The sequence below is a fragment of the Varanus komodoensis genome, unplaced genomic scaffold, assembly GCF_004798865.1.
Source record: "Varanus komodoensis strain SLA01 unplaced genomic scaffold, ASM479886v1 scaffold1, whole genome shotgun sequence".
Taxonomy (NCBI): Eukaryota; Metazoa; Chordata; class Lepidosauria; order Squamata; family Varanidae; genus Varanus; species Varanus komodoensis.
Genome location: NW_025335268.1, coordinates 90,610,998 through 90,637,908, shown reverse-complemented (window position 1 = coordinate 90,637,908; position 26,911 = coordinate 90,610,998). Strand labels below are relative to the sequence as shown.

Below are 26,911 nucleotides of genomic sequence, written 5' to 3'. Positions count from 1 at the left end.
CCAGAGTCCATGGTACCAGAGTGTCTAAACCAGGTTTATTATCTGATTTGGTGGAATAAATGTTTGAAGTCATCCTTTCCACTTCACATTCTACTTTTCTGCTGAAACTCTGCAAACCCAGGCTGTTGGAGGGAGGGGAGTGAAAATTTGACTAAATATAGCTCCTTCTCAAAAATAAAAAAACCCCATAGGCTCTAAATTTAACACAATACCTTTTCACGTGGAGCTTTTTGTCTAGTTTTGGTGACAAGTGAGCCTGCCTGCTGCCACCTTTTATTTTTGTTCTCCCAGGGTGGGGGGAAGGCATGGATTATTTTTAAATCAGAAGCTTTGATTTATACCAGCTACAATGACTTATATCAGCCTTTTATACCGAACTTTTTCTTCAAAACATTCAAAGGGATGCAGAGAGTACATGTGTGGCCTTTGCAGCTGGACTCATTTAGCCTGGGACCTTCCTTTGGACATCTGCTTTGCCCAGAACAAATAGCATTCTCTTTGCAAATGCTCTGAGGCTTTGACAGTTGGAATCTAGTTGGAAGCTCTGTCTTCTAGCACTTCACCACCATTAATTAATGGATTTGTCATCACCTGAGAAGACATGTGTTCAGGTGGAACAAAGGCGCACAGAGTGCAACTGCCCAGGCCTTTATTATCACCTCCACGGCACCCTGCTTCTCTGACAAATTCCCCATGGTCTGTTGTATCCCTGATGTAGAAGATTCAGACCAGGAAGAACAAGATGCTTCATATCCAATTAGTCCTCATCCATCACAGTTCCAAGGAAGATGGCTTATAGAAGGGCTAGCTTATAAGATGCCAGGAGCTACTAGAACTAGAAACCCAAAGCCTTGCACATCCGGGATCATGAACAGTGAAAGGTTCCTGCATACTAGAGTGGCTTTACCTACCAGACTGCCCATTGCTCACTTCAACGGAAAGGGTTCTCAAGCATGCATTAGCCATTGGATGTCCCACAAGCTTCCATGCCTCCTTACCGTTATGCAAAGAAACCCATTATGGCTGAAGCTGAAGGGACTTGAAATCCAAAGCACAGAAGGCTCCAAGCTGCCTACCCCGCTGTAGAAGTCCTCCCATTCATGCTGAGACATTGCCTGGTTAAGGATAATCTCCTACCTGATGCCTGTCCAATGCCTCAGTCCTGCAATAGGAATAGGTACTCACTTGGTAAATATGCAACAGGCTGTATTTTGAGATGGGAAACAATGCTGATAAACGTGTTTTGAATAATGACAGTAAAAGAGAGTGGTTTTTTGTGTTTTGTTTTTTTAACGGATTAAGATTGCATTTTAGATGGGCCAAGGCAAAGAAGTTTTGGAAGCTTCCCAGTTATGGCAATATGCCCACCTTTTGCATTCAGGTGAACTTCAGTTTTAAACATGAATGAAAACTTAAAAGTGAATGAAAATGATGCAGCTGCTTTAAGGGAAATAATTGCTATGCAATTTTCACAGAGCATTATTTGTTTGCTGCAACCAAGTAGCATATTAAAGATATAGCAACACAATTATGGCTGATCTTATGGTATGGTAATTCATCCTGCATCTGATGAAGTACACTTTCATCTATGAAAGCTTATGCCATAATAAATTCAATTTTCTTTAAGGCACTCCAATACTTTGTTCTTTTGTTGTTGTTGTTGTTGTTGTTGTTGTTGCTGCACAATAGCATGCAGCGGACAGAAAATGGCAGGATGGGAGAGTGCTTACATATGGGCAAGACTAGGCTTCATGCTTTGGTTATGCTTTAGAAAAAAGGAAGAATGAAGATATGCTAGCGGGTGATAAAAAGCAGTGGTTTGAAAGTGGATAGAGAGCACGAGAAGGAGAGGTAAAGCAAGTAATCGTAACCTCCAAGCTTACCTTCAAATCCTTGGTGCTGGGGAACATACAGCCGGTAAGGGCTATGATGCCGTGCTTGCTTTGTGAACTCTCTGCTTCACCACATCTGGAAACGAGTTGCTCGACTGCAGTCAGGTGGGGAACCATACTTTGTTGGACTACCACTTCTGTCATCCCTGAACAATAGCCAGACTGGTCAGGACCTGACAGAGTCAAAATTTCATATTTCTGGACCAGATGGACCTTCGGTCTGTGCAGCAGGTGCTTTGCTTGTTCTGGTGTCCAGGTATGTCTTTCCTGTCATACAGAATCTAGCCTCAAGCCATAGAGAGTTAGCCATCAGGGCTTAAGGTACAATCCGATGTATGTTTAGTCAGAAGGAATCCCACAACCTGTGGGGTGTTTTTTTCTGCCTAAACTTGCATAGGTTTGCATCCCCATCATTCAAATCCCATTGCTATCTCTAATCTTTCTCATTTGTAGAAGCCTCTTCCTAAATTTCAGCCTCATGGCAACTTAGTGAGGCTGCATTAAAAACCTACAGCCTAGCTCTCTCTATATTGCATGGCTGCCAATAAGTTGCTAGGTAATCCTAAAAGTTTATACAGATGAACTGGAAAGTCCCTTGACAGAACTAATCCAAAGAATTGTTGCATTCTGACATGAAGCACATTACTGAGAGATCAGTGAGATGGCTTTTTTGTTTGTTTTGTATCTAGGACTGAGGTATTTGCTCTGTGCTGACAGTGCTGTTTTCTAGCTAGGGTCCCAGTCGCTTTTGGAGAAGATGTCTCCAGTCTTGCAAGCTCTGCTTGGTACTGCCACTGCATCTGTGCTAACCATGAATATAGACACTGAATCCCATCAGGTAAATACAGAAGGGACAGGGAAGCTGAAAGGCAAGATAAGTGCCTGTGTTTTGTAAGTCAAGGCCTGCCCATTCTCTTCTCAAGATGCCTTGGAGGAAAGTCCTGCTGTACAAACATGAAGCACTCACATTCACACACATCAGAGTGGAACACAGTATCTTTGTGCACTGGAAAGTGGCACAGATACTGCTCCTATTGGTCCGCCGATTCCTCCAAAATCAGCCCAGAGCCAGCTACTGCTTCATTGTCATTTTATTGGATGTAAAACCACATCAGTTGGGATTTACATATAAACATGGGCTACATTACGAAATCACACAATTCCATGCAGGGAACTACAGCAAGATCCATGGGAAAGGGGGAAGAGCAGTCCATGCTCAGAAAGGTCATACAGTACATGTCGTGGTGACAGAACAAGGTTACTCTGATTGCCTGAATTCACATGATACATGGGAGGGAAGTGTGCGTTCATTACAGCCTAGATGGAGAGATGCTCATTTTGCCAGTTTACATATCTCATTCTTTCTCTGGCTGCCCTTAAGAAATGGTTAGTGAGATGCTACTGAAGTGCAGTTTAGCTTAGCCGCTTCTGCCACAGGCACCTTTTGTGCATATCAGTTTTGCCATCTAGAGTTTTGTTTGTATTTGCTGGATTCATATATTAAACATCTATTGTGAGACTCTTGGCTTATTTCTCTAGAAGATTTCTGAGCAAGAACCCATTGGGGGCCGAGAAACCCCGTCCACTATGCCATGAGAATGGTTACTGCAAGACTTGAGGTGCTTTCAGGGGAGGGGCTGTAGCTGAGGGGTAGAGCCCATGGGTTGCATGCAAAAGATCCTTGGTTCAATCCCTGGCAGGGCTAAGACAGACTCATGTGTAAAATCCCGGAGAGCTGCTGCCCGTCAGTACAGATACTCCTGGGTCTGATGGATCAATGGCCAATATAAGCAGCTGCCTATGTTTCTAGTCCACATGGGTTGTAACAGTGAAGATTTCTGAATCTAAGTGTTGTGGGTGATGGGTGGACTCCTGGGAGCTGAACATTCCTATGAGAGAGATGAATATCACCTTCCCACAACATCGGAGGAATGGCCTGAATTTATACAGACTGATTCACTGATGCATGCATACCATGTAATTTCTCATCATGAGATTACCCAGCACGTGGTGACTTGGCTAAATATGTGAAATGTCTTCTCTGGAAAACGTTGAGTTTGAGCTGAGCCTGGAAGATGCAAAGTTCTGTCTGTGGAGATTAAACTGCAGTGGCTCATGCTTCATATATGCAAAGATCAGTAGAATTCAGAGCTAATGAATGCTAAATGTAAGCTGGCCCCTGGCCTGACATAGCACCAGCCTTTGAAAGAACTGCATTTCTTTTGAATGAAATTATTTCACTGTATAGCAATTCCACAGAAGCCAAGAGGAGGTTCTTGAACTGTCTCATGCAGAAGCAGGGCATGACAGTTTAGCATCGCTGCTCAGCAGCTCTAAGGAGTGCATCACCAGCATTTTACAAGATGAGGACTTGTAAAAAAAAGATAAAGGAACTGCCAACTAAAGAGACAAGAGATGAAAAGCCCCAACACATGTGTGACAGATTTTACCAGCATTTTCTGTTCTGGATAAGCACTTGTCAAACTAAGTTCACATGAATCTAGCTAGGGCAAGGCAATATTCCAACATGCACATCAGAGCTTTGAGGGAAAGGAAGACCAGAAGAGGAGAAACAACTGTGGATGCAAATGATTCCGGGAAGGTGAAACAAAAGAATGATCAATTTCTCATATTCTACTCTCAACAGAATATGAGAAAGCAAAGAGCAGGCTTGGTATAGAAGATACAGGATGTTTCCATGATTCTGTGGAACTATTATTACAACACTGCTTCTTGAAACTGTCTTTATTTTCCTGGTCCTACAGCCTCCAAATTTCATGGCCAAAATTCTGTACTGATGTAAATGCAAGAGAGTCAACAGAGCTCTACTTATTCACATCATCCAAATATGGTCTCCTTTCTATAAAGTGCTCAGTGAACAAATTGCCAGCCACATGAAATAAAACATGATGGTCATCCCTTTGGAGAAGCCAGTGCAGCTTCCCCACCCCCAGGCCTACCTTTGATGGTTCCAGAAGAGCTCCACATGAATTGGGCACTGGCCATATGCTGAAGGCATTTGCAACATTCACTGATAAATGCTGCTTTGTCTGGCTGCCAGCCTGTATATTTTCCCTGGGCTGGAGATCAAGCCTGGCCTAATGAGTCATCACCTGGAATAAAAATCCCACAGCTGGAATTCAGATCAGTTGCTCTCTTGACTAGGCAAAAGCCAAACCAGGCTTCTGCTGGTGCTGCTTCTCTCTGAACCACTTCGGCCCTGCATAGGATAGGCTGCTGCTTGTCTTTCCTGGCAGGACTTCAGGGTCTTTAGCAACTGAGTAAGAGGCAGTAAATCAACAGGTATAGTCTTTTATAGCACAGAGGTAGTAATATAAACCACTGTATATAATCCGTCCTTTCCTAGCTTGTCACCCTCCAGATGTGTTGGGCTCCAGGTGCCATCACCGCAGCCAGCATGGCCCAAGATTTTTTTTGGGGAGGGGGACACAACACATTGGGGATGAGTGATCCAGTCAGTTTCTGATTACCATGCAGTTTTAAAGCCCAGGGGCCCTTGCAGAACCAAGAAACAGCAATTTAGGAAAAGGCCTTGCTTGTTATCCAAACAGTTGTTCCAACCTTCTCTGTTTGGAGTGAGGCTCAAATAATTAACAGTTCTAGTGCAATTAAAAAAATGAAAACAAGAGCAAGTCCCAGCCTTTCTCATACCAACACTTATGTGTTGATGAATGGTGATTCTATTAAATTAGCATCATTGCATCAAAATCACAAGGAAATTATGAATTTGTCAGGTGTGTGCTTAGATCTAAGCAAGAATTAGGGAAATCAAATGCATCTATATGAAGCAGGTGGAGTTGCCACAATGAAGTAGGTTTTGCCAACCAGGCTCAAACCTGGAGAACATTCATAAATGTTTAAATCTCCTAATGGGACAGATAAGGCAGCGACAGCTTCCTGCTTGTGCCTTCCCCAGTCCTGTGGGCCACACTTTCCTCAACTACTATATTTGATGAAGGTACTACCATGCATTTCACACAGGGCAGGGCAGAGTCCTGCCACACTGGGAGGTTTAAAGATATATGATGGTTCACTGGCATTGATTCCAGTAACCCTAGCCCTAAGCACTCAAACCTGTGTTGCACAAAGCAAGACACATTTGCCTAAATGAAGGTTGTAGCCTTGCACACATTCACCTGCCAGTCAATTTATGGAGGACCTTTTATTGGAGAGTGCATAAAATTTGAACTCACCAGGTTTAAATTTGCAAGTAAAATTTTCTGAACAATCTTACCTGATTGTTACACAAGCCAGAATTCTTAAACAATTCCATAAAATAGTGGACACAGATGAGGTTACACGCACTCATTTGAACTTGCGAAAGCTAAGAGGTCTCAGGGACAGAGTGGTGAACTTGCAGTCCAAATTCAGGTTAGCTGTTGAGTCACTGGTCTTACGTTTCATCATCAACATCCTATCTAAAAAAGGGAATAATAGGCAGTTTCAGAGGGCTGCTATGGGAATGAGTAGGAGAATGTCTTGCTTACTAAAATTGCTCTATTCACTAACATGCTTTCAAAACTGACACTAGATTGTTCTGTTGATAAAAGCTAATCAATTCCCCACTTTAGTCTATTACATGGCCTTGCTATTTCATATTGTATTGTTCACTTGTGCGTATGTTTGTTTCCTACTGCTTACTGCTGAAACCCCACTATTGCCATGAAGAAATAAAAGTGCATGTTACAGGGTAAAGCCTTCAACTGGCCAAATTATACTTGGCACCAGATGGAAGCAAAGATTAACTGAAATTATGAAAGCCTGAGTATGGCCAGATCATTTTGTTTTTAGAGCTGCTATGATGCTCTGGAACCACATCTGCTGTCTGAGTTTCTCTCCTCTCAGTGTCTGATTCTAGCAATTTTCCTTCTTTAACTGTTAAAGGGGATCTTTGCAGCACAAACCATTGGGTTACTTCTATACGCATTTCCTGATTAATTTCTCCAACCTTTCTCTAGTCTCATCAGCATTTGATAACTTTTTTTTTAATTTAGCCATCTAGCTCTTTACCTTGGTTAACATTCTATTCCAAAGTGGCCCGGCCTTAACTGTTTACCTGCAAGTGACTGTCACTGAATCTGAGTGAATATATTTAGGAGTGGACTGCGACCTGCAATCCCGTGTATGCTTACTTGCAAGCAAGTGCTACTGATTTCAGTTGGGCTTATGTCCAAACACACCTCATCAACAATGTCACAGTTCTATGCTGCTCCCTAGGAATTTTCTAGCCCTTTCTGTGACATCTTGGATGCCAATTCATGATGCTATGGTTCTGTTAAAGAAACTTCTAGTCTGGTTGCCATATTGTTCATGATGGTAGTGACTAACTATTTGGATTCTAATAACTCTTATTCTGGAATGTTATGGAGCTAATAGTAAAATGCTACTAATTAGGATGGCCAAATGCAAAAAAGGGCAGACCTTCTCACCTTTAATGGTTCATCTGCAGAAATACCCTCTTATTTGACTATTCAAGGTACAGAAGCCTTGCCCTCTTTTGCACTCAGGTGGCCAGCCTCACACTACAGAAAGGCCAAACCTTGGCCCATTGGCTCTAATTCTCCATTAGTATGTTCCCATCTGTAATTGTCCACGTAAACTTCCGTAAATGTATATTCTATTATTCTAAAGTTTTTAGTATTTCAAGTTGATAGACTGGGCTAAGAGATGGCAGCAACTGTGTTAAAACCCTCAGAAGGATGCTACTTCCCATTGTGCTATTTTTCTACTTGGCAACCCATAAGCAGGGTCTTCTGGAGACTTTCTTCTTATTTGTCCTTTACTGTGTATCCATTAGACCAATCCAAAACCAGAGAAAAATATCAATGACTATACATGTGTGTGTTTGTGTGTATGTATATGAGAAAGGAATATATGCTGGTTTTGCATCATGGCTATTTTGGTCATTGTGGTTAAGAACCAACATGGAAAATAAGAAGGGGAAAAAAGCGAAGACAAGAGACAAAGATCATTTAGAAACAAAGATGCCGGGAGAGACAGGAGGAAACAATGGAGGGCAAATAGACAGGATAGTGAAGCTGATAGCCAACAGGCGATATTCTGCCCCACATAATAAGTAGCACATGGTCTGTGGGATATAAATAGTCTCGCTGTGAGAGCTGCTGTCTGTAGTCCCCATACAAGCAATGCAGTAAACAGGGCTCAAATACCCCTGGAACCATGAGACCAACATTTACCTGTTTGGGGAAAATCCCACAGATTTCCAAGTCTAAGGACCAACCTGCACACTCATTATCACAGTTTGTTCCAACTGCGCCTCTTGCACAACCATCAGATTTGAAAAGAGCAGTGCTCCAGCACTGTGTAGATCACAATAACCTCTGTGAAAAAGACAGTACTGTTGTGAGGGATAACAAGGTCTCCATATGATATCCTGGCTTATTCAGAGTGCTAGATGTAGTCCTTTCTAGGTGAAGCCTTCCCCAAAACAGTGTGCTCCAGATGTATTGGACTGCAACTCCCATCATCCTCACAATGAAGGGGGTTGCAGTCTAACACACCCAGAAGGCACCAGTGGGGGAAGTCTGTTCTGGATGAAGCCAGACAACTGCTTGTAGAAAGAATTACATTAACTGAGAACATCCTTCCTCCTTATTTAAACAGTTAAATAAATAGGCGTAGTAGATGGATTTCTGCCACTAGCTTTTTCCAGACATATAAAGAATAGCTCAGAGAGTGCATTCCTTTGTGCTGGACATGCAGAAAAGAGCCTTGAATGCTGCCTTGTCGCCCAGCAAGGAAAGTCAACAAGCACTGCCTTATCTTCTGTGGTTAAAGGTGAGTGAGGTACACTTAGCAACCTTGAACAGCATTAAGCCAGGTGGCAGAACCCCCAAATACGATCTGGAAATCATACAGAAGCGGCTTTCACTAAGAACACCTTCTTGGCTCAGACTCATTTCCTTGGGTGATGTAATAAACATCCTTTTTTGTAGGCCCATTTGCCAATGATTAATCTGTTTTGAAGAATAGTCCTGTTACAAGCGATTCAAGCTGTTCATTAATTCCACCTCCCAGCCTCTCTTGAACAAAAAACGGTGATCATACCAAGATGGCATGTGGGATACTGCTGAGCTAAACACAACATGATCTGGAATGGCATTGCCTGCCACATTCTACTGTTGGCCAATTCAAAATTTGACTGATGATCTATGCAGTTAAGAAAGAGATAAAGAATGAAAGCATAGGAGGTAAACTAGCTATTCATTTGCTTTCTAAACTATGGCCATTTTAATCTCTTGCATCCATGTGTTCTGTGCACTGCAGTCCAATGTAAGCACTCAGCATTACATCCTATTGAAATCAGTGGGACTTACTCCCAGGTAAGTTTGTATAGGATTGTAGTCTTAGAGTTCTCTATGCTCCTCCTATAGAAACAAATGCATGAAAAAATAACTCTTGAGTTTGACCTCAGAGTTTGATTAAATTCCATGATGAAACAAAGTTGGCCTTTAATGGCATCCAAACACCTGCCATAGAATTAGCATTTTGTTTTGTATTAAATTCTTGACATGTTTTCAAGACATGTTGCTTTATTTACTCACATTATTTGCCACTGGACTAAACCAGTCCCATGATGAGAGAGTTCAGAAGAGCTCTCTCATAACTAAAGCTGCTAGGGGAAAATTTGTAACGTTCTTCATGTGCTAAATCTGTTTGGACTGAATGGAAGAAAAACCGTCTGGAAGTGAAACAAGAATACAAAAATATTAACAGAGAGGTCTATATCGAAGCTGTAAGTACCCCCAGATTTACTGAGGCTGTCATCATACCAAACTGTGACTAGTTATCCATACGTGTAAAATACCCTGAGTTGTCTAATAGAGACTCTCGTCTTTTACTGTTGACCTCACTCTTTCTGGCTTCCTCTTGGCAACAATTGCTTTCTGCATTCATATGCTTTCAAAATGGAATGCATAGCTAGCTAGCTCCTTCTGTTTCTACTCTCTCTCTCACACTCACACGAACAAAGCTAGCAAATGACATTGTTACTGTAAGAGCTGAAAAAATAATGTGCACCTCCTTTCCCTTCTCATCTCTCCCATGTTTGCTAAACTAAGAAAAATAAATAAATACCGTTTCTAATAAAGTGTAGGATTTGGTGACCACAAGTGCAGTACAGAGGGATGCCAAATGTCTTCTGACATCCTTTTAAAAATAAATAAATAAGCAAAGCTTGGTTTTTAGCCAAGTTTGGGGCTTCAACAGCAAGTTTGTGGGTTCTGGAGAGTCTGAATGAAATGGAAGCGCTCCCACATTGCATCTGCAGGTGCTACGTCAGACATGCTGTTTTCATGTCTGTTTGCTTTCTGACAGGGGTGTGTAATTCATGGTTGCTCAGAACAGCTCTCTTCAGAAGAGTCCCAGCTTTCACCACAGGCCAGCCAGAGCAGTTGAGTTTCCTCTCCTTGGACTGTGGCACTGTAGGGGAGAAAAATCCTCCTGAACCATCAATGTTAGTGTTTTCCCTTCCAGTGATATTTAGAGAATGTGGCTATGTGTGCATGTATATACAAACCCACACCGCTATTTCAGTTCAACTGTCGAATGCCAACCCTGTTATTTTCCACTAAGAGTTCATAATGCTGCCTCCAGACTGATGTTTCCGAAGCAGATTCAAAAGCCAGGAAATCTGAAGGGATGAAGGTTTCTTTTCCATAGGCTTTTCCTCTGTGTGGTTGCAACTGGAATGGAGGGCTGCTGCTTCTGAAGATTGTTCTTTGCTTAGTCTCGAGTTCGGTGCCTCCTCCTCAGGAAGAAGAAGCTGCTCTTTTGGGGAGGTCCTAGCAACATTGGCACTTGGCTTTTGTGGGTAATTTTTATCTGAAAGCAGAAGTCACAGATTTTTAGAGTTGGAAGGGGAACTTATCTAGTCCACAGCCACCCAGCTCCCATACAATGCAGAAGCTACAATGCAGGATGTAACCGGAGGCAATGCAAGCAGGCAGACCATAGTAGCCCTGAATTTCTGGGGGGCCATTTGCCTCCATCACCCTGTACTTGCTGGTGCAAATTACAGAAGCCCTGATTATCTCTGTTGCACCTGATCCACTTCAATTAGCTGACTTTTTGCCCACATGTGCTTTCTTTCTTTTTGACCCTCTTTAAATCATTCTGAGGGTTCTCTTACACTCTCCCCCAGTCGCTCCTCTCCACTGTCCATATATCCCCTTTTAATACACTGGGGTGTTTTTGGGGGACAGGCTCCTTTAAACACACACACACGCGCGTGAGAGAGAGAGAGAATGAGATTAGAGCATAAGTAAATTAGCATATGTAGACCTGTGCATTTTTTGTCCTCAACTTTTTCAGTGCCTAGCACCACACCAGCCTGTAACTACAGCAACCCTGGCAAATGGCTGTCCTGCTTTTGCTTAAATAGTAAAGAAAAGTCCATTTCCTCTTGAAGATCTCTCTTCCTCTGTCAGATATACCAGTATAAAGTTTCTCTTCATATTTAGCTAAAATGTGTTGCATCTTCCACTCACTGCCCTCTGGAGCAGGAGAGAACAAGTCTGCTCCATCTTCTGCGTGGCAGCCTTTCAGATATTTGAAGATTGCTATCATGTCTGCCCTTAAGCTGCTCTTCTGTAGGCTACACATACTCTGCTCTTTCAACCATTCCTCCTTGCATCAGGATTGCAAAATTTCACACAGCCCCTACACCAAGGACAGTAGGAGTGTTCTGCTACCCAAGTCCGTTAGAGGACCCTCTGCTTATATCTCCTTTCATCTCCAACATCCATTCATGCCAGATTATTATGACGACTAAATACATAATGAGGATAAGGCTCCTCTACCCTGTATCACTATGGGGAGCAAATGCTTTCACCCTAGCCACCTGCTTGCAGAAGAAAAATATTGCATTTGTTGGAATTCCCTCTTTACATAGCCACTCATGGGATGGGATCATTCCCCTTTGCTGGATCGGGTCACCCAACTGCAGCCTTCCCCAAGCAGGCATGTTGGACTACAGTTCCCAGCATTCACCACCAGGATGGGCAATGGTGGATGTAGATGATGGGAAATGTAATCATATATACCTGGAGGATGCTACACTGGGGGAAGATATCCTTACTGTGTGCTGTGCTCTGTGGAGTCAAAGAGAAAGCCACAAATCCAGTCAGCTGCACTGGAGTGACAAAATGAAAGAGAGGATAACAAATGTGCCACGCCTGAGAGATCAAGCCCATCACCCACATAGACCCAGACTGAAAAGAGGCAGTGATTTGCAGTAGGAGTCCCTGCCACCAACACCACCTAGTTTATTTCTATAGCTAAATTTTCTGGGCAGTTTACAGAAGCACATAAAATATAAGAACACAACAAAAAGATACAAATAACAGTAACACAGTGTAAAAAATTACTACAAAATTTTAAAACCAGATTTAAAACTGAATTTAATGACTGCAATTACTATTGCAACAGGCAAATTAAGATGTAAGATTTGTTAGGCAGCTGATTTAGGGTTGATTAAATGCTGATCAATTGTCATAGAAGGCAATTTTAACTTGATGTTGAAAAGATGGTAAAGCTGATGCCCAATGGGCCTCAGTGGGGAGCTTGTCTCAGAATTGGGGGACCACCACTGAGAAGGCCTTCCTTTTTGTTACTAATTGAGACTCTTTTGGAGGTGGCATTCAGAGGCAGGCCCTAGATCTTGTCCATAGTGCCCAGGGAGGATGCATTTGGGAGAGGCATTCCATCAAGGGTTGTGGTTTCAAGCTGTGTAGGCTTTATAGGTTAAAGCCAGCACCTTGAATTGAGCTCAGGAACATACAGGCAGCTAATGCAAGTAAGCCAGAATTGGTGTTATATGTTCAGACTTTCTGATGCCAGTTATTCATCTAGCGGTCATATTTTGCACAAACTGCTATTTCTGAGCAGTCTTCAAGGGCAGCCCAGTGTAGAGTGCACTACAGTAGTCTAAATTACCAGAACAGATATTTTCATAGCTGGGCCACCAGCTGTAGCTGGTAGAAAGTATCCTGAGCCACAGAGGACACCTGAGCCTCAAGTGACAAAGATGGCTCAAGGAGGACTCCAAATCTACAAACTTGCTCCTTCAAAGGGAGTGTGACCCCATTCAGAACAGGTTGAAATTCCTCTGCCAGGTCAGAAAAATCACTCACTAATAGCATCTTAGTCTTGTCCAGATTGAGGTTCAGTTCATCAGCTCTGATCCATTCCTTTGTCACAGTCAGTTTAGCACATCCACAGCTTTATTGAAGATGAAAAGGAGTGATAGAATGCACTCCAGAACTCTGGATGACCCCACTCAGCAGTTTCATATAGATGAAACTGCCTGAGGCATGACTAATCCTGTGGGAATTCCACATTGAAGAATCCAAGAGGTGGAGCAGTATCTCCCAAAAGCATCAGCTTCTTGAACTGATCATCCAAATAAGAATGCAACCAATGCAACAACATAGCTCCCACTTCCAACCCAGACAACTGCCCCAGAAAGATATAATGGTATTGAAGTCACGGAGAGATCCAGGTGTATTAAGAGAATCAAACTCCCCTCTCCCTCTCCTGGCATAGATCATCATAAAGGGTGACCATGGCTGTTTTTCTGCCAAAACATGGCTTGAACTGCCACTGAAGTGGATTTGAATATTCTGTCTCATTCGAGGGAACCTGGAACCTTGTCCCATGCCATCACCAGTTCAATAACCTTTCCCAGGAAAGTGATATTAGCCACTGGCCTAAAACAATTGGGATCTGCTGGTTCCAGTGAGAATGTCTTCAGGAATGGCCTTGCCACTGCCTGTTTCAGGTAGAGTGGGGCCATTCCTTCTTGTAAAGAGGCATTGATCACCTTCCTAGCCCAGACAGCCGTTCTCTCTCTGTTAGCTTTTATAAGCCAAGAGGGGCAAGGTTCCAGTACAGATGTGGTTGCATGAACCTGACCAGGCACCTTGTCAACATCCTCAAGCTGTACTAACTGGAACTCATCCAAGAAAACTTGATCAGGCTGTCCTTTGGGTATCTCGCCAGATTCAACTGCTGTAACACCAGACTCCAAGTCCTGGCAGATGCAAAAGTGGAAGTGCCTACCAAATATATTACAGTGGGCTTCAGATGGGTCTAAGATGTTCCTGGGGCCAGAATGCGGTAGGCCCCAGATGATCCTTCAGGATTTCACTGGATAGCAAAGGGAGGCCTGCACAGAAGCAGCTAGGTGTATCTGTTCTTACTGCCTCCAGCTATACCTCAGTATAAGAACATTCCTGGGCTGAATTGCATCCACTAGGAGTTTTTCTCCATCTGTACTCAAACCATTTCTTCTTTTTTAAAGCAACAGAACTTATTTTAAATGCCCATCTTTCTCTCTCTCTCTCTCTCCATATATATATGGATTTGTATACATAACCATAGAAATGAATACATATGAAATGTCCATATATGCAAATGCAACTTCTGAGCAGTTATGCATACGCTTGTAATTTCTCCCCACACAATTCTTTTCCTTGCTCCTTCTCCTTCCCTCCCCTCCCCTCCCTCCTTTCTCCTTTTGCCTGCCTAACCTCCAGCCTTGTTCTTTCTCCCCCACTCATTTACCCCACTGTTTCTTTCCACATAAGCTTCCAGCCTCACTTTTTCTCATCCCTCCATCCCTTGCCATGCTATGTACACCTCCCTGCCAGCCTCTAGCCTTGCTATTTTTTTCCCACCTCCATTTTTTTGCCAGGCCACCATGGCAGCCATTATGTGACTAGCCACATCCTCTGCAAGAGCCATTTTGTACCGGTGTCCCTGGCAGTTTCTCAAATTCACAAATGTGCTCACAGATCCGAAAAGGTTGGGGATCCCTTGATGCTTAGGTTAACCCAATGCAAATGTAACTCTTGAAAAGAATTCTGCTTTTTCTCTCCTGCAGATTGAAGAGAAACCAGTATTGGACAGCATCAGTTTGCTTTTTCTTTTTCTTTTCAGTTTTGGGGATCCTGTAATTCAGGATTTGTCCTCAGTATATGAGCAGTAGGGAAGAAGGAGATGATCCCCTTCCACAACCACTCGAAGAGAACCTTTTGCTAGGATGCCAAAACTTCATCTGTTTCCCTTTGCAGGGGAGCTGGGTTGTCACTTTCCCTTTCTACCAATGCTATTAAGGAGTAAGGCACTGGATGGGGAAGGGGTAAAAGTACCATCTTCCTAGGACCTTACACATATGTCAAGGCACCTCAGCCTCCCTCAGAGCTGTGCAATCTTTCAGGTCAACTGAAGTTTCTTCAGAATAACATGCCAGTGGGGGGTGGGGGGTGGCAGGGAGAGTATTTGATTTTGCAAGGCTTCTGGTAACCATCAGTCAAGTTAAATGAAAGAGGTGTAAACAGCTGGATAGAATTTAGCACGGCTCCTATAGAACAGGGGAATGCTATGGCTCAGCAGGCATTGTTAGATTACAGATCCCATCACTTCTCAATATTGGCTATGCTGGTTGGGACTGAGCTGTAGTCCACCAACATCTAGAGGGCCATGTCTCCCACCCTTGCTATTGGTGTTACGCTCCTTGTAGAGTGAATGGAGTTGGTGATCTGTATTGGTACTCTTCAGTTGGAGTATTTCCCAGAAATGACTGATTGGAGATTGTGCCTCTCCAGCTAGAAAATCATATTTGTGAGCAATATGTAAGAGCCATAGTTGGAAAATGTGTCATTTATGGAAGTCTGTACCACTGATAATCTGGGGGAGATTCTGAGCTTAGTCATTTTTCCACCAGGTACTCAGCAAATGCTTCATTTCTAGAACACAGAAGCCAGGCGCACAAGGGCTGTTCAGTGGTGAATTTAGGCCATGGGGCTCTCTTTCTTCCACTAAAGAGATACGGGGATTTCCTTTCCAGTACACAGATGCAACTAGTGCTGATGAGTGTCCTCAATGTAAAACCACCTGTAATATCCTATTATGTGGGAAAGGAGACCTTCCCATCAGATAGCATGACAAAGTATTCCTGGAGTGTTTGAAATGGTTGTGTTGCCCAGGGATGGTAGTGGCCTGCTTCATAATAAAGAAATAATGACTAGGCCATGAGAGAGTGGTACCCTGAACAGTTTGGGGTGAAGAGGATCTAAGCCAAGAGAGTCTCCTCCCATTTGTGGCTGCTCAGTCCTTTACCTCAGGGGAGGGCAGATGATAGATCTCTAGATATTTGGGACTTCAGCTCCAAAATATAGGAAGCTGAAGTCCAAAACTTCTGGAGATCAACATTCTGCCCATCCCTGCTTTAAGTAATCTTTGGAGGCTTTCCTCTGGGTGCCTCCCTGCTGAGAAGGGGTCAGCCTTTTCGCTCATTATGGTCCGCTCCATTGGATTCATCTGATTATGAGGAGGTGGCAGAGGAGCAAGGGGAGGGGTGAAGCATTTGATGTTTCAAGGTCGCCTAGTGAATTTTCTCAGAAAGAACACAAGAACCAGCCTGTCTGAGAAAGGGAGGAAGATGTTTCAGAGATGCAGGGGAAAACAATGGAAGGAGAACTCCTTGACCCAGTCAGGAGATGACAGGTGAAATGAACGGACCAAGTATCTGGTGTTCCTGCTGGCTAGTCCACAAGCAGAAGGAGCCACCCTGAGGGTGGATCCAGAAGATTTGCCAAATGGGAGGGAAGAAGGGGAAATTTCACTTTGGATTCTGTTCTTTGCATAGGCAGATGCTTCTTCCACGTCTCACAGAGACTGCTATTCTGACGGCTGCTGTGCAGTAACCAGTTAAATGTCAAGGAACTTGTTTGAGTCTACTGAAAGGGAGGGAATGAGGGAAGTGATCTCCCAAGTGACTCCCTTCCCATGAAGTTAGGCAGGTGGCTACAAGAACGAGAGCCTTCCCAGCTGTGATACCCCATTCATGCAATGCCCAGTTTCACCTGGTGCCTGTACTGTTATATTTTGAATGTCAGGCAAAGAGATTTCTCCTTTCTTTGCCTGACATACAAAACATAAATTCTAGGTATGTATTAATGTGGTTATATTTTAGGGCCTTTGCATTTTTGTGCACTGCATAAATAATAAACAAAGAGACAAACAAACCAACCCTGAAGAAACGGGTTATATAGACTAGCATTTCTGTTCAAAGTTCCCTTATACTGCCAAGAAAAGACCTGCTTACAGTCCCCACAACACACACATGCACCCCTGTTGCTTCTGGGGAAAAAAAGGACAAGTCTGTCTGGTTCTGTGTGCAAAATGAGCAAGACTGCTCATTGGAATACCTTTAATGGGGGATGGCGCTGAGATAGTCGTTAAGTCCTTTAGGTAATGTGGAGGCAACACAAGATTAAGATAGCCTCCACCCCTGAGATGATTCAAGTGTGACAGGCTCCCCAGAAACTTTTTTTGTCTGATTGATCCTCTGTGACAAAGTTAGGGTCTCAAAGTGACATGAAGGATGGAAGGGGCCGGTGTCCAATATCACACAGAAAATGAAAGCAAATTCCTCAGTATCTCCAGGTTATCCATATAACTGCTTTGGGAAAATATTTATCCAGCCTCCATGGGTCCAAGTGAAACCAGCATTATTTCCATCAGGGGCATTAGCTCACATAGCAGTACAAGCAATACTTAATACATATTGTGGGAATAAAATAAATACCATGCAAGTGTTTAAATGACCAATGAAAAACATACTCCTAGTGATGCAATTTCCTGACCAGTAGTGACATTTGTATGTAAAAATCTGAGGATCCTTTATTTTCAAGTGAAATGCTTCTGTGCAACATTCTGTTCTACCCATTTGCAGATAACGAAGGGCAATTTTATAATCCCATAGCGTTCCTTTAACATGTCCAACACATCTTCCTTTGAGGCATGGCATGGGTGGCATGGGTTGGTTGTTTGCTGAACAACCCAGAATTCATTCAACAGACTATCATGCTTACACCATGGGCTGTTCTCTCCCTCTTAGGTCCCCCAGCTGGCTCCAGCAGATATCCCAGTGTCCTTCACAGCAGAATCCATCTTTTGTCTCCCTCCTCACTCTGGCTGCTACCCATTCTCAAGCACTGTTATTTTTTCCCAGAACGTCAAAAGGTGCATTAAAAAACCCCAACAAGACTTTGAGAATTGCATGATTCTGTAATTTTTAAAAATTAAGTAGTTCTTGTCTCTCTTTTGCAAGTGCACTTCTTATGGCTACCAAATATCTGTAGTCTTATCCAGTCAATTTCCTTGTCCTTTTCAGCAGCCAAAAGGAGCTGAGAATTGGAGCAGGTAGCAGATTGGCTAATTTGTGCTAGGGCTCAATTGCCAAATTGTCAATTGAAAAGCTGCAGTAAAGGGGAAAAAGATGAGCGAGGAAGGTGTACCAAAAGTGGTGGGGCAGTATTTCTTCTAATCCTCTCAATTTTAAGAATTGAACTGGCAGTTCTCAGAATTTTAACACTCAAGCAACACTTTTCTGAGCATACAACTACTGAGAAAGGAGAGATAGTAACTTCCACACACCTTCTTTGCTGCTGCCTTTTAGGGCACACTGCTGCAGTTGAACTGTTTCCTGACAGTTCTAAAAACCCGCACAGAAATATGTTCAAATATAATGGATGAGAAGTAAATGGAGGGAAAATGTGCATATCTTCAGTAACAACACCAAAAAGGAGCCCTAGAAAAGAGGTGAGCTACATCCCCTTTTTCTGGAATAGCTGGAAAGTTGGGGAAACATTGAAAAGGTGGACAACAGTGTCAGTTCAACACTTAAGTCAGTTCAACAATTAAAATCAAGAGGGTCACATCCCATGGTACGCTTACTCATTCGGCTCCTCACCCTATTTTCAGTCCTCCTCCTGATTCACACTGTGAAGGTCCCCACTTTCTCTTACTGTTATTTCTTTCCTGGCCCTTTGCAGCTGTGTCCAAATTTGCTGATAAGTAGCTTTGTCTTTTCAATCATCACATTAGATAGTCATTAGGATGTGTGAGTATGGGAATCTGTTGGATTCCCTGCTCTCAGCTCCCTGGACTCAGGCTTGCTTTCTTGGGGACACGAGTCCAATTTCCCTGTGACAGTGGTGAGCATTTCCATGACGCTTGCCAGGAAACAAACAACATGTGACTGTTGTGCAAGCAGCATCCCTCTTACACACACGATTTGCAACGACTGTTTTGAGTTGTGCGAGACACTTTAGAAGGTTGCTGGTTGTGCAGCTGGAGTTCTGCAAGTGTTTGTGCCTTCTTCTTGGTTTGGTTCACTTTCTGAGACATGGCTGAACATATGAGGAAGTCCACAAGCCAAAGAGGAATGAATTCCAGGGAGCTTTGTGGCAACAGTGCTCATAAGTCTATACTTGAAGAAGACTGACTCCCTCATTTTTTTAATTGACCAGATCTGCATATTTTTGAGGCACTGAAAAGAAAAAAAAGCTGTGGAACAAGGGACATTCCTTCCAAAGTGTCCTTTCAGCATCAGTAGGAGGACAGTCACTTTCAAGGTCACAAAAGGCAAGCAAAATAGGGGTTTTTTTTGCAGTTTTTGCTCAGTAGCTCAGTAGCTGATTGTGCTATGGCATGATAAAATTGGTCTTCTGCAATATGACAACCTGTTGTGCATGAGCGCACCCCTAGAACTGTGTGGCATGTTCCTGAAAAAGACTTCCTCCCCCCTCCCCCCCGCCCCACACAGAAAAGCTCCTGGAGGTTCAGATGAGATAACAACCTGCCCTGGCAGGCTGCCCATGTTTGTTTCTCATCTCATATGAACCAGGTCACTGACTGATGCTTTCCAATAATCTCCATAATGATATACAACTGCCATAGAGCTCTCTCCCGTTAATTTTTCTTTGATTTTCCATTAGGGATACAAATGTATTCCAAATGGCTATGACATCAAAGGAGACAGAAGCAGCATACGTCCCTCTTCTAAAATTGTGAGAGGGATTCTTTGCTAGGGCACCATAGATGTTTTCCTTCTCTGCTTGTATTAGAATAGAAGCTTTTTTAATGTTGAGCCTTTTCCTAGCTCAGCTACTGGTTCTGGGTCCCATTTGTAGCTCAGGCCCTAGAGAGATGCCTTCCATAGGCGAGTTCCATTCATGTACCCCAGGGAGCTTTCATGAGCTACTACTCACTGTGCAAGGAGGCTGCATCCAAGGCTCTCCATCCACTTGCATGGGCAGCAGTTTGGTTGTCCTAGAATCCACAAACAAGGCACAATGTAAACATTATGAGTGAAGTAGACAAGTCAGGACATGACTGTTTCTTGCTGCAAGCTGCCAATAAAATGATTTGTGGGGAAAGGGGGAGATAAAGAACATGACTTTGTGATCTTCTCTTGGTGATGGCTGGTTAGGACTCTCTAGATAACGTTCTCAGAATGGAGATGCAATAAATGAGCAATCTGTTGCGGAGTAGAAGGTTCAAGGGCAATTTGCATGGATCAGTTCGATCTCTGACATAGTTTGCATAATGTACATCGAGTATGAGCCTGTAATTTACACAGCTCCAATTAGTGGCTACTATAATTATTCCTAATTGGTGGGCAATGATGGGCAATAACTTTGAGCTTTTGTTGTTGTTCTAATTTAAAAGCATAATTCTGTGTTTGGATTATAATTTTTTGCCACCCTATTTTCACGATTGCAACCATGAGGGCTGGAAGCTTAATTTCCATGATAACAGATATTTCCAGGATTGTAACAAAGACCTTGCTATGCAAAAGTGGATGAGAGAGTGGGTCCAGACTTTTTAAGGTTCCTGCTTCCTCACCTGATTGACCTAGAGGTCTTAAATGGCCTAGCTTATCAGGTGGCAAATGTGCTCCCATTTCATATGTACATAGGACTGAACCCATTGGATTTAATTTCAGCTGAACAAGCATAGAATGTTGCTGCTGGGCTGCAATTCTAGGCATACTTATTTAGCAGTAAATATCAGTGAAATAAATGGAACTTATTGCTGAGTGACCAAAGTTAGTATCAGGATGGAGGTATCCAGTTGGTAACTGACAGTGACTCTTCCACTTTTCTAATGACAAGTGCAACCTGAGTAAAGGGGAGATGTGAATTACTTGTAATAGCAGATATAAGGTTACAAGGCATTACAAAAAAACTTAGGAACCTTTTTTTTTTTAAAGTAATGTCCAAAAGAGCCAGACCCTTCGTTTTCACATGGCACAAACCACCTTATTTTCTAGGATAGAAGTCTGGGTGAAATGATTTCATCTGTACACCCAGGTAGAAGATCAATACCAAGGGATAAACCTGGGAAGGAAAGGATTTGCAAATGCCCTCAGGGCAGATAGATGTGGAAACAACTTCCGAACAAGTCCAGGTTCTTCTTTAAGCATAAATATTCCATTCTAAGTACAAGTAAGAAATCTCTAAAGGTGCTGCTGTTGAAAGGCAAAACACTTAAATAATTTGCAATAACTCATAAAATTAAGCTTTGGGAAGCTAAATTTATCCACACCTTTCCTCTTGCAGTGCAAAAAACAGCTGGGGAGGATTTGGGGTGGGGGACAGAGAAACACCACAATGGGGAAAAGATAAGCCATTTCCCCTTAATATTCTGATTTTAGACTTCAGCCTAAACAGCTGCATTACAAGAGCTTTGGGGTGGGGGTAGGGCATCCTATGAGCCCAGAACAGCTCCCTGGAGTTACTCCTCCTTTTTACTTTTGCAGCCTGCTTGTTCTTCTGATTTTCACTCTCTTCCAGGCAATGGAAGGGGTGAAGAAGAAGAGCAGGAGGTACCATTACCGACTTGCTCAATGGCTCTTCAAATATCAAGCAAGCATGCGGTAGCAGTGATGATGATGAGGAGGACGAGGAGCTAGTGAAGTTGAGAAGAGTGTGTTGCCCAAGTGCCTACAAAAAGTGTACCATTAGCTCTGTCCTTCCATGTCTCCTCCCAGTCTATCTTTCTGCTTCTCATTCATGGGGCCATCCAACCCATACCCGCTTTGGACTACCCATATACACTTATGAGTGGAACCTTACTCTAAGTAAAATAGAACCCCAGTTCCTGTCAGGAGGAGTATTTGAAACTAGAAAAAGAGTGGCATCTTAATCGCCTTTCTCCAGGGTTGCCTGTCCAGGAACAATGGCTACACATCACCTCCAAAGCCAGGTTGCCGTTCCCCTAACTTTTGCCCCTCAGCATCTCATTCATTTTCTCCTCAGGACCCAGGATGGTGTGCTGGGGCACCCTGGCCCTTCTCCCAGAGAAATGTAGCACATCTTTTTGCCATGCACAATGCTGTACTTGATGGGCTCTGCCTCTTCTTCAGCACTACATAAACTAGACAAGGCAGTTTGTATCTGAGTAGGATACTTGTGTGCACAACCATAAAGAGGTAGCAGAGACCTCCAGGATGCTTCCCTGCTGTGCTGCAATCATTTCCAGGGCTGAGATGATGAGCCAAACATGTGATGAGTGGGAAAAAAGCCGCAGAGGTACCTGATGGTGACGGAGGAACACTGGGCGAGCCTCTTGCCAGCACTCTTCAATCCAGTGTAGATCTGCCCCATTTCCATTGCCCCTTCAAGCCCCACAACTTCCAGGAGTTGATCACTGAGGTCTAAAGAGAGAAAGGTGAATGTGTTAACGGAACATGTTTATTTTGTATTGTTTATGTCTATTGTTGTCCTAAGTTGGTATTCTTGCTTATATTGCTTAAGCACCAAGAATGTTTTAGTATTTTCATAGCTAAACCACCTAGGTATTTTATTATATTAAACAAGAATAAAATAATAATCCTCATTAAAAAAGGGATGCCCCATTATGCTATCATATAGGCATAATGCTGAGGAGGAGGACTGAGAAAGAGGATGCACATAGGAGCTGAATCCCTCACCTGTTTCACCTTTCCAATGCAGAAAGTTCCAGGTTCAACCCTTGAGATCCCTTTTAAAAAGTATGTCAGGTAGCCCTCTGTCTTTTGTATGCATGTTGCCAACCAGCATAGAAAGTACTATGCTTGAGGCATGGATTGGAGCCACATGGTGCAGTGACTGTTCTGAGGCTAAGCAGGTTTGCCTCTGATCAATGCCTAGATGGGAGACTGCCTTGAAACTGCATGTACTCTACCTTGAGTTCCACGTGGAAAAGGTGGCATTTGGAGATAATACATGCTATCCAGTAGTCTGATTCAGAGGAGGCAAACTCACAGGCTTACCTTGCAGTAGAATTCTTAATTTAAAGTAGGAATTCAGACCTGGAGAAGTGTGCTAGACTGAAAATGGATTGCTTCATGTTTTGCCTTGCAATTAGTTAGTTTCAATTCCCATCTGGGCCCTCTCATAGAAGGCAAATTCCCAGAATTAAAGGCACAACACGGCACATGCATTGTGTGGGTGCTGTTTCATCTATCATCTGTGATACTCACAGGCCTTGTGCCCAGGTGCCAGAGATGTTTGTGCGACTACATTCCAAACAGTACCACAAACCACTGTGACTAATCTTGCTTGGGAAAATAAAATCACATTCCCTGGGGAAATTAGTTGAAGACTTGACAAAAGCGATACTCCTGAAATGGAAGCATATCCTTGGGTATGGAAGGAATGCCTAGATCCTATATGCAAACAAGTGGGAGTAACTGTTGAGCATTTGGTAGCACTCTTGAGGAGCAGCTCCCATTCATTTTCAGATGACAAGTTTAAGATAAAATCTGGGTGCACTGTGCATCAAATGCACAGTGGCTGCCCACATGTGAACTAAACACAAGCACCTTCCCTTAAGGGGGTGTTGTTTTATTCAAGGATATGGCATTTTTTCCAGGATTCAGGACAGATGAAGTGGCTCATGATCGGCAGGGAGGCCTTGCCTTGCCTTGCCCTTTTAGCTGTTTGCTTGGAAAACCTTGTTGCTTGAATTCAGCTGTGTCCTTGTGAGGTCGCTTTTGTGTTGTCTGTTGTTTGGGGAGAAAAGTGTATCCCAAATTAACAATAAATAGCAGGCAAAGAGAAATAAATGTGAAAGCTGAGCAAACTGGAAGCATTTGCCTATTTCACACCCAGCCGTTTGTCTGTGCCAATTTTAGGCACCTGCAGACCTAAAATTGGAGTCGATTCCATGTAGTCATTTCCCTTCTTCATTGCCACAAAACAGCTTTTTTAATTTCCCAAAGCTAAGCCTGGCCTGAGAAGCTCCAGATCAGTGTTGGTGGCCTCGAACTACTCATCAGCTTTAGATTTCCTTCTTTTGCTCTGGGCAGTCCATTGGACTAACATGTTCCATCTCTAAAACATGGTCAAACCTCTAAATATTCCAGTAGGAATGTTTTATTCTGATATAATTCTTTTTTCCCTTTTTTCCAGGTGATAAAGTTGTGGATCAGAGCTGCCAGTAGCTCAGTTCTCCAAATGCTCTCCTGGAACATGTTTCTTAGGGTAACAACATGGTGTGTGTTGGCAACAGGTTCTGAGGATTAGGTGTATAGAGGATCCTGTACAGTTGCCTTGCAAAGTTAACTCCTTTGTGTGAGTCAAGACTAGTTTATAAATAACCCCTGTTGGGTGTCCTTCAAGGAGCAATCATTGACAGTACTGAGAAATCCTCATGTCAGACCTTGTCACACTGTACCTGATGGCTTGTTTGCTGGCTAGTTATCTGTTATTTATTACATGCGCATGCTGTATAAAGGCAGCATGCAAACTCATATTGCTGCTGGTGGGCAACCCACCCGGGAACCAATCATTCTTGCGGGGGGGGGGGGGATGAGAGACCCGTTTTATAAGGAAGCCTCAAGTCAGCTGGACTTGGCCTGCAAGCCTTTTGTTGTCAACCTCTGCTCTATTGCTTTAAAGCTACAATCCTCAGAAAACTACCTCTATAACTTGGCATTTCAAAAAAGTGATCTGAATTTGTGCTATCCACTGTTCCAAATGAAGATTCTGCCTAAAGGCTCACTTTGAGGATTGTGCAGTAAATGCCTGCAGACCTCGCTGCCTCTGATTCCATTTCAGTTTCCGTTTCTCCGCTCTGAGATGCTCCTTCATTAGTCACAATGGAATATTCTGCAGAGAGTGCTGTTTTACCATCTCTGCAACTTCCTCTCTCCTGCTTGCATTGTAGCCTGTAGCTGTATTAAAGCATCTTTTAAATTAGTCATTCTGCCGTGCTGAAGCAACGCCTGCTCTGCTGTACTCCTTTCCAATGCTTTCCGCTTTCTCCCACATGGATATAGATAGGCCTCTGCCTTATTTTCAGCTAGCCACTCTCACCAAAAAAGCATTTCAGAAAAACTAGCAGTCTGATCCATGAATCAGTATCCTCATCTTTACCTTCCATTTCCAGCTGCTCTGCCTTGCCCTGCCCTATCTTGCAAGCCTCATCATTAGACTACCTCTTTTAATGTTTAATTTCCTTACATGATCTATTTTCTATAAAACCTCAGACTTTTAGGGAATTGGCATGGATAGAAGGGGATGAAAAATGAAAACCTTAATTAAACTCAGGTTAAAGATGAATTAGTAATCATTTCCCCATCTGCAAAATAATTATATTGTGCCATACCCACCTACCCACCTTATCCTGAAATCAATGAGTTGATGCTCAAGATGTAAAGATATAACTAAGAACAGAACAGATTGATAGAGTTGGAATGAAGCTAGTCCAAATTAATCCCAATGGCAGAACCCATCCAACCCTTTTATCCTTCCAGCCACCACGTGTCACAAGCTGAACAAGCACACTGCCCAGAAGTTGTAAAGAACAAGTAAATTGACACAGATCACTGGAACAAGCCACACATGGTTGTTTCTTTAGCAGCAATGTAGCCGCACTACTGTGCTCATATTTTGGGAACGGGTTGCACAGAACACCAATAACAAAAAAGCTGAAGGCCAATGGTCACAAACTCTCTCTTCTTTGTGTCTCTGTTTCCAAGGGAAAGGTAGGTGTGCTTTCTCCTGGGTCACACTTATGCTCACAGCTGGAAGCCAGCAGTGTTGGCTGCATTAAAAGATTATTTAGATCTGTTAATTATGGTTCTTTGGATGTGGTTGGTAGGCTCTATCTATGCTTGGCTAATTGTCAGGGTGTGCCCTGCCATAGTCACAAGATGTGTCTGGCCTTATGCTGACTCTTTCAGCCTGTGCCTTACTGAGCAAGCTGTGGATGTAGTCAGAACCTGAGGAAGGATGGCTCTCCTCAAGAACAAAAAGTAAGTAACAGCACTTCTCTTCTTCTGCATATGTAGCTATTATTCCTGCCAAGGTTTCAGCTCTATGCAGAGTTGGTACCAAAGGTAGGTATGATTGGTCACCTATTGAGGGCCCATGTCCCAGCAGGGGCTCACTGATAAGAGCCCCTTGGAGTTGTTTCTCCATTGCTCCATCATTGCACCTGCCTCACACTCTGGCCCAGACAGCAGTTGTGGAGCAAAAAGGAGCATTCGTTTTTGCTGCCAGGTTGCTCACTGGATGAAGAACTAGGAGTTGCTGACAATGGCAGTAAGAAGGTAGCTTGCCAAAGTAAGGGTCCATTGAAGATGTCTTGCCAAAGAGTCCTCAGAAACCTAGAAGTAGCACTAAGACTCTGCTTTGTAACTCAACCTTAAAACCTATCCTGAGTGCCTGGTATTCACTTCTGAGAATCCCACTTGAACTCTGTTCTTGTTTGCCTGCCATCCTGTGTACCAGATCATATCCATTTTAACATCTTTGTGCAGGATATTACTTTTATAACCACACTGACTGTAAAACATGCACTCGAGTTAAAGATTGTGCCTTCTGGGACAATTACATTCACAGAGTGCACAAATTAAGAAAATAGTGGAAGACTTCTTTACAAAGCTATATCAGAAGGAGGAGATTCCAATTGAGAAAGTTAAAGAATATATTCGAAAGGAAGAATTACCAAAACTACCAGAAAAATACCAAAAATTATTAAATCAAGAAGTCACAATTACGGAAGTAATAGAAGCAATTAAGCGACAAAAGAATGACAAAACCCCTGGCCCGGATGGACTACCAGCCAAGTTTTACAAATCTTTTGAAGCAATTTTTGCTACACTCTTAAAAGACATATGCAATGAAGCATTGTTA

At 43.1% G+C, this 26,911-nt stretch overlaps 1 protein-coding gene across 1 annotated transcript in view; it reads right to left on the bottom strand.

Annotated features, from left to right (window-relative positions):
• Positions 1-7,476: 7,476 nt before the first annotated feature.
• Positions 7,477-26,911, bottom strand: part of DGKG (diacylglycerol kinase gamma) — a 143,943-nt gene continuing 124,508 nt past the window's right edge. Inside the window, exons 25-27 of the mRNA XM_044434569.1 lie at positions 22,323-22,443; positions 19,994-20,054; positions 7,477-10,757 (exon numbers count right to left, since the gene is read on the bottom strand). Of these exons, the coding sequence (XP_044290504.1) occupies positions 10,659-10,757; positions 19,994-20,054; positions 22,323-22,443 (281 nt within the window). The 3' untranslated portion in view covers positions 7,477-10,658. The remainder of the gene's footprint in view (positions 10,758-19,993; positions 20,055-22,322; positions 22,444-26,911) is intronic.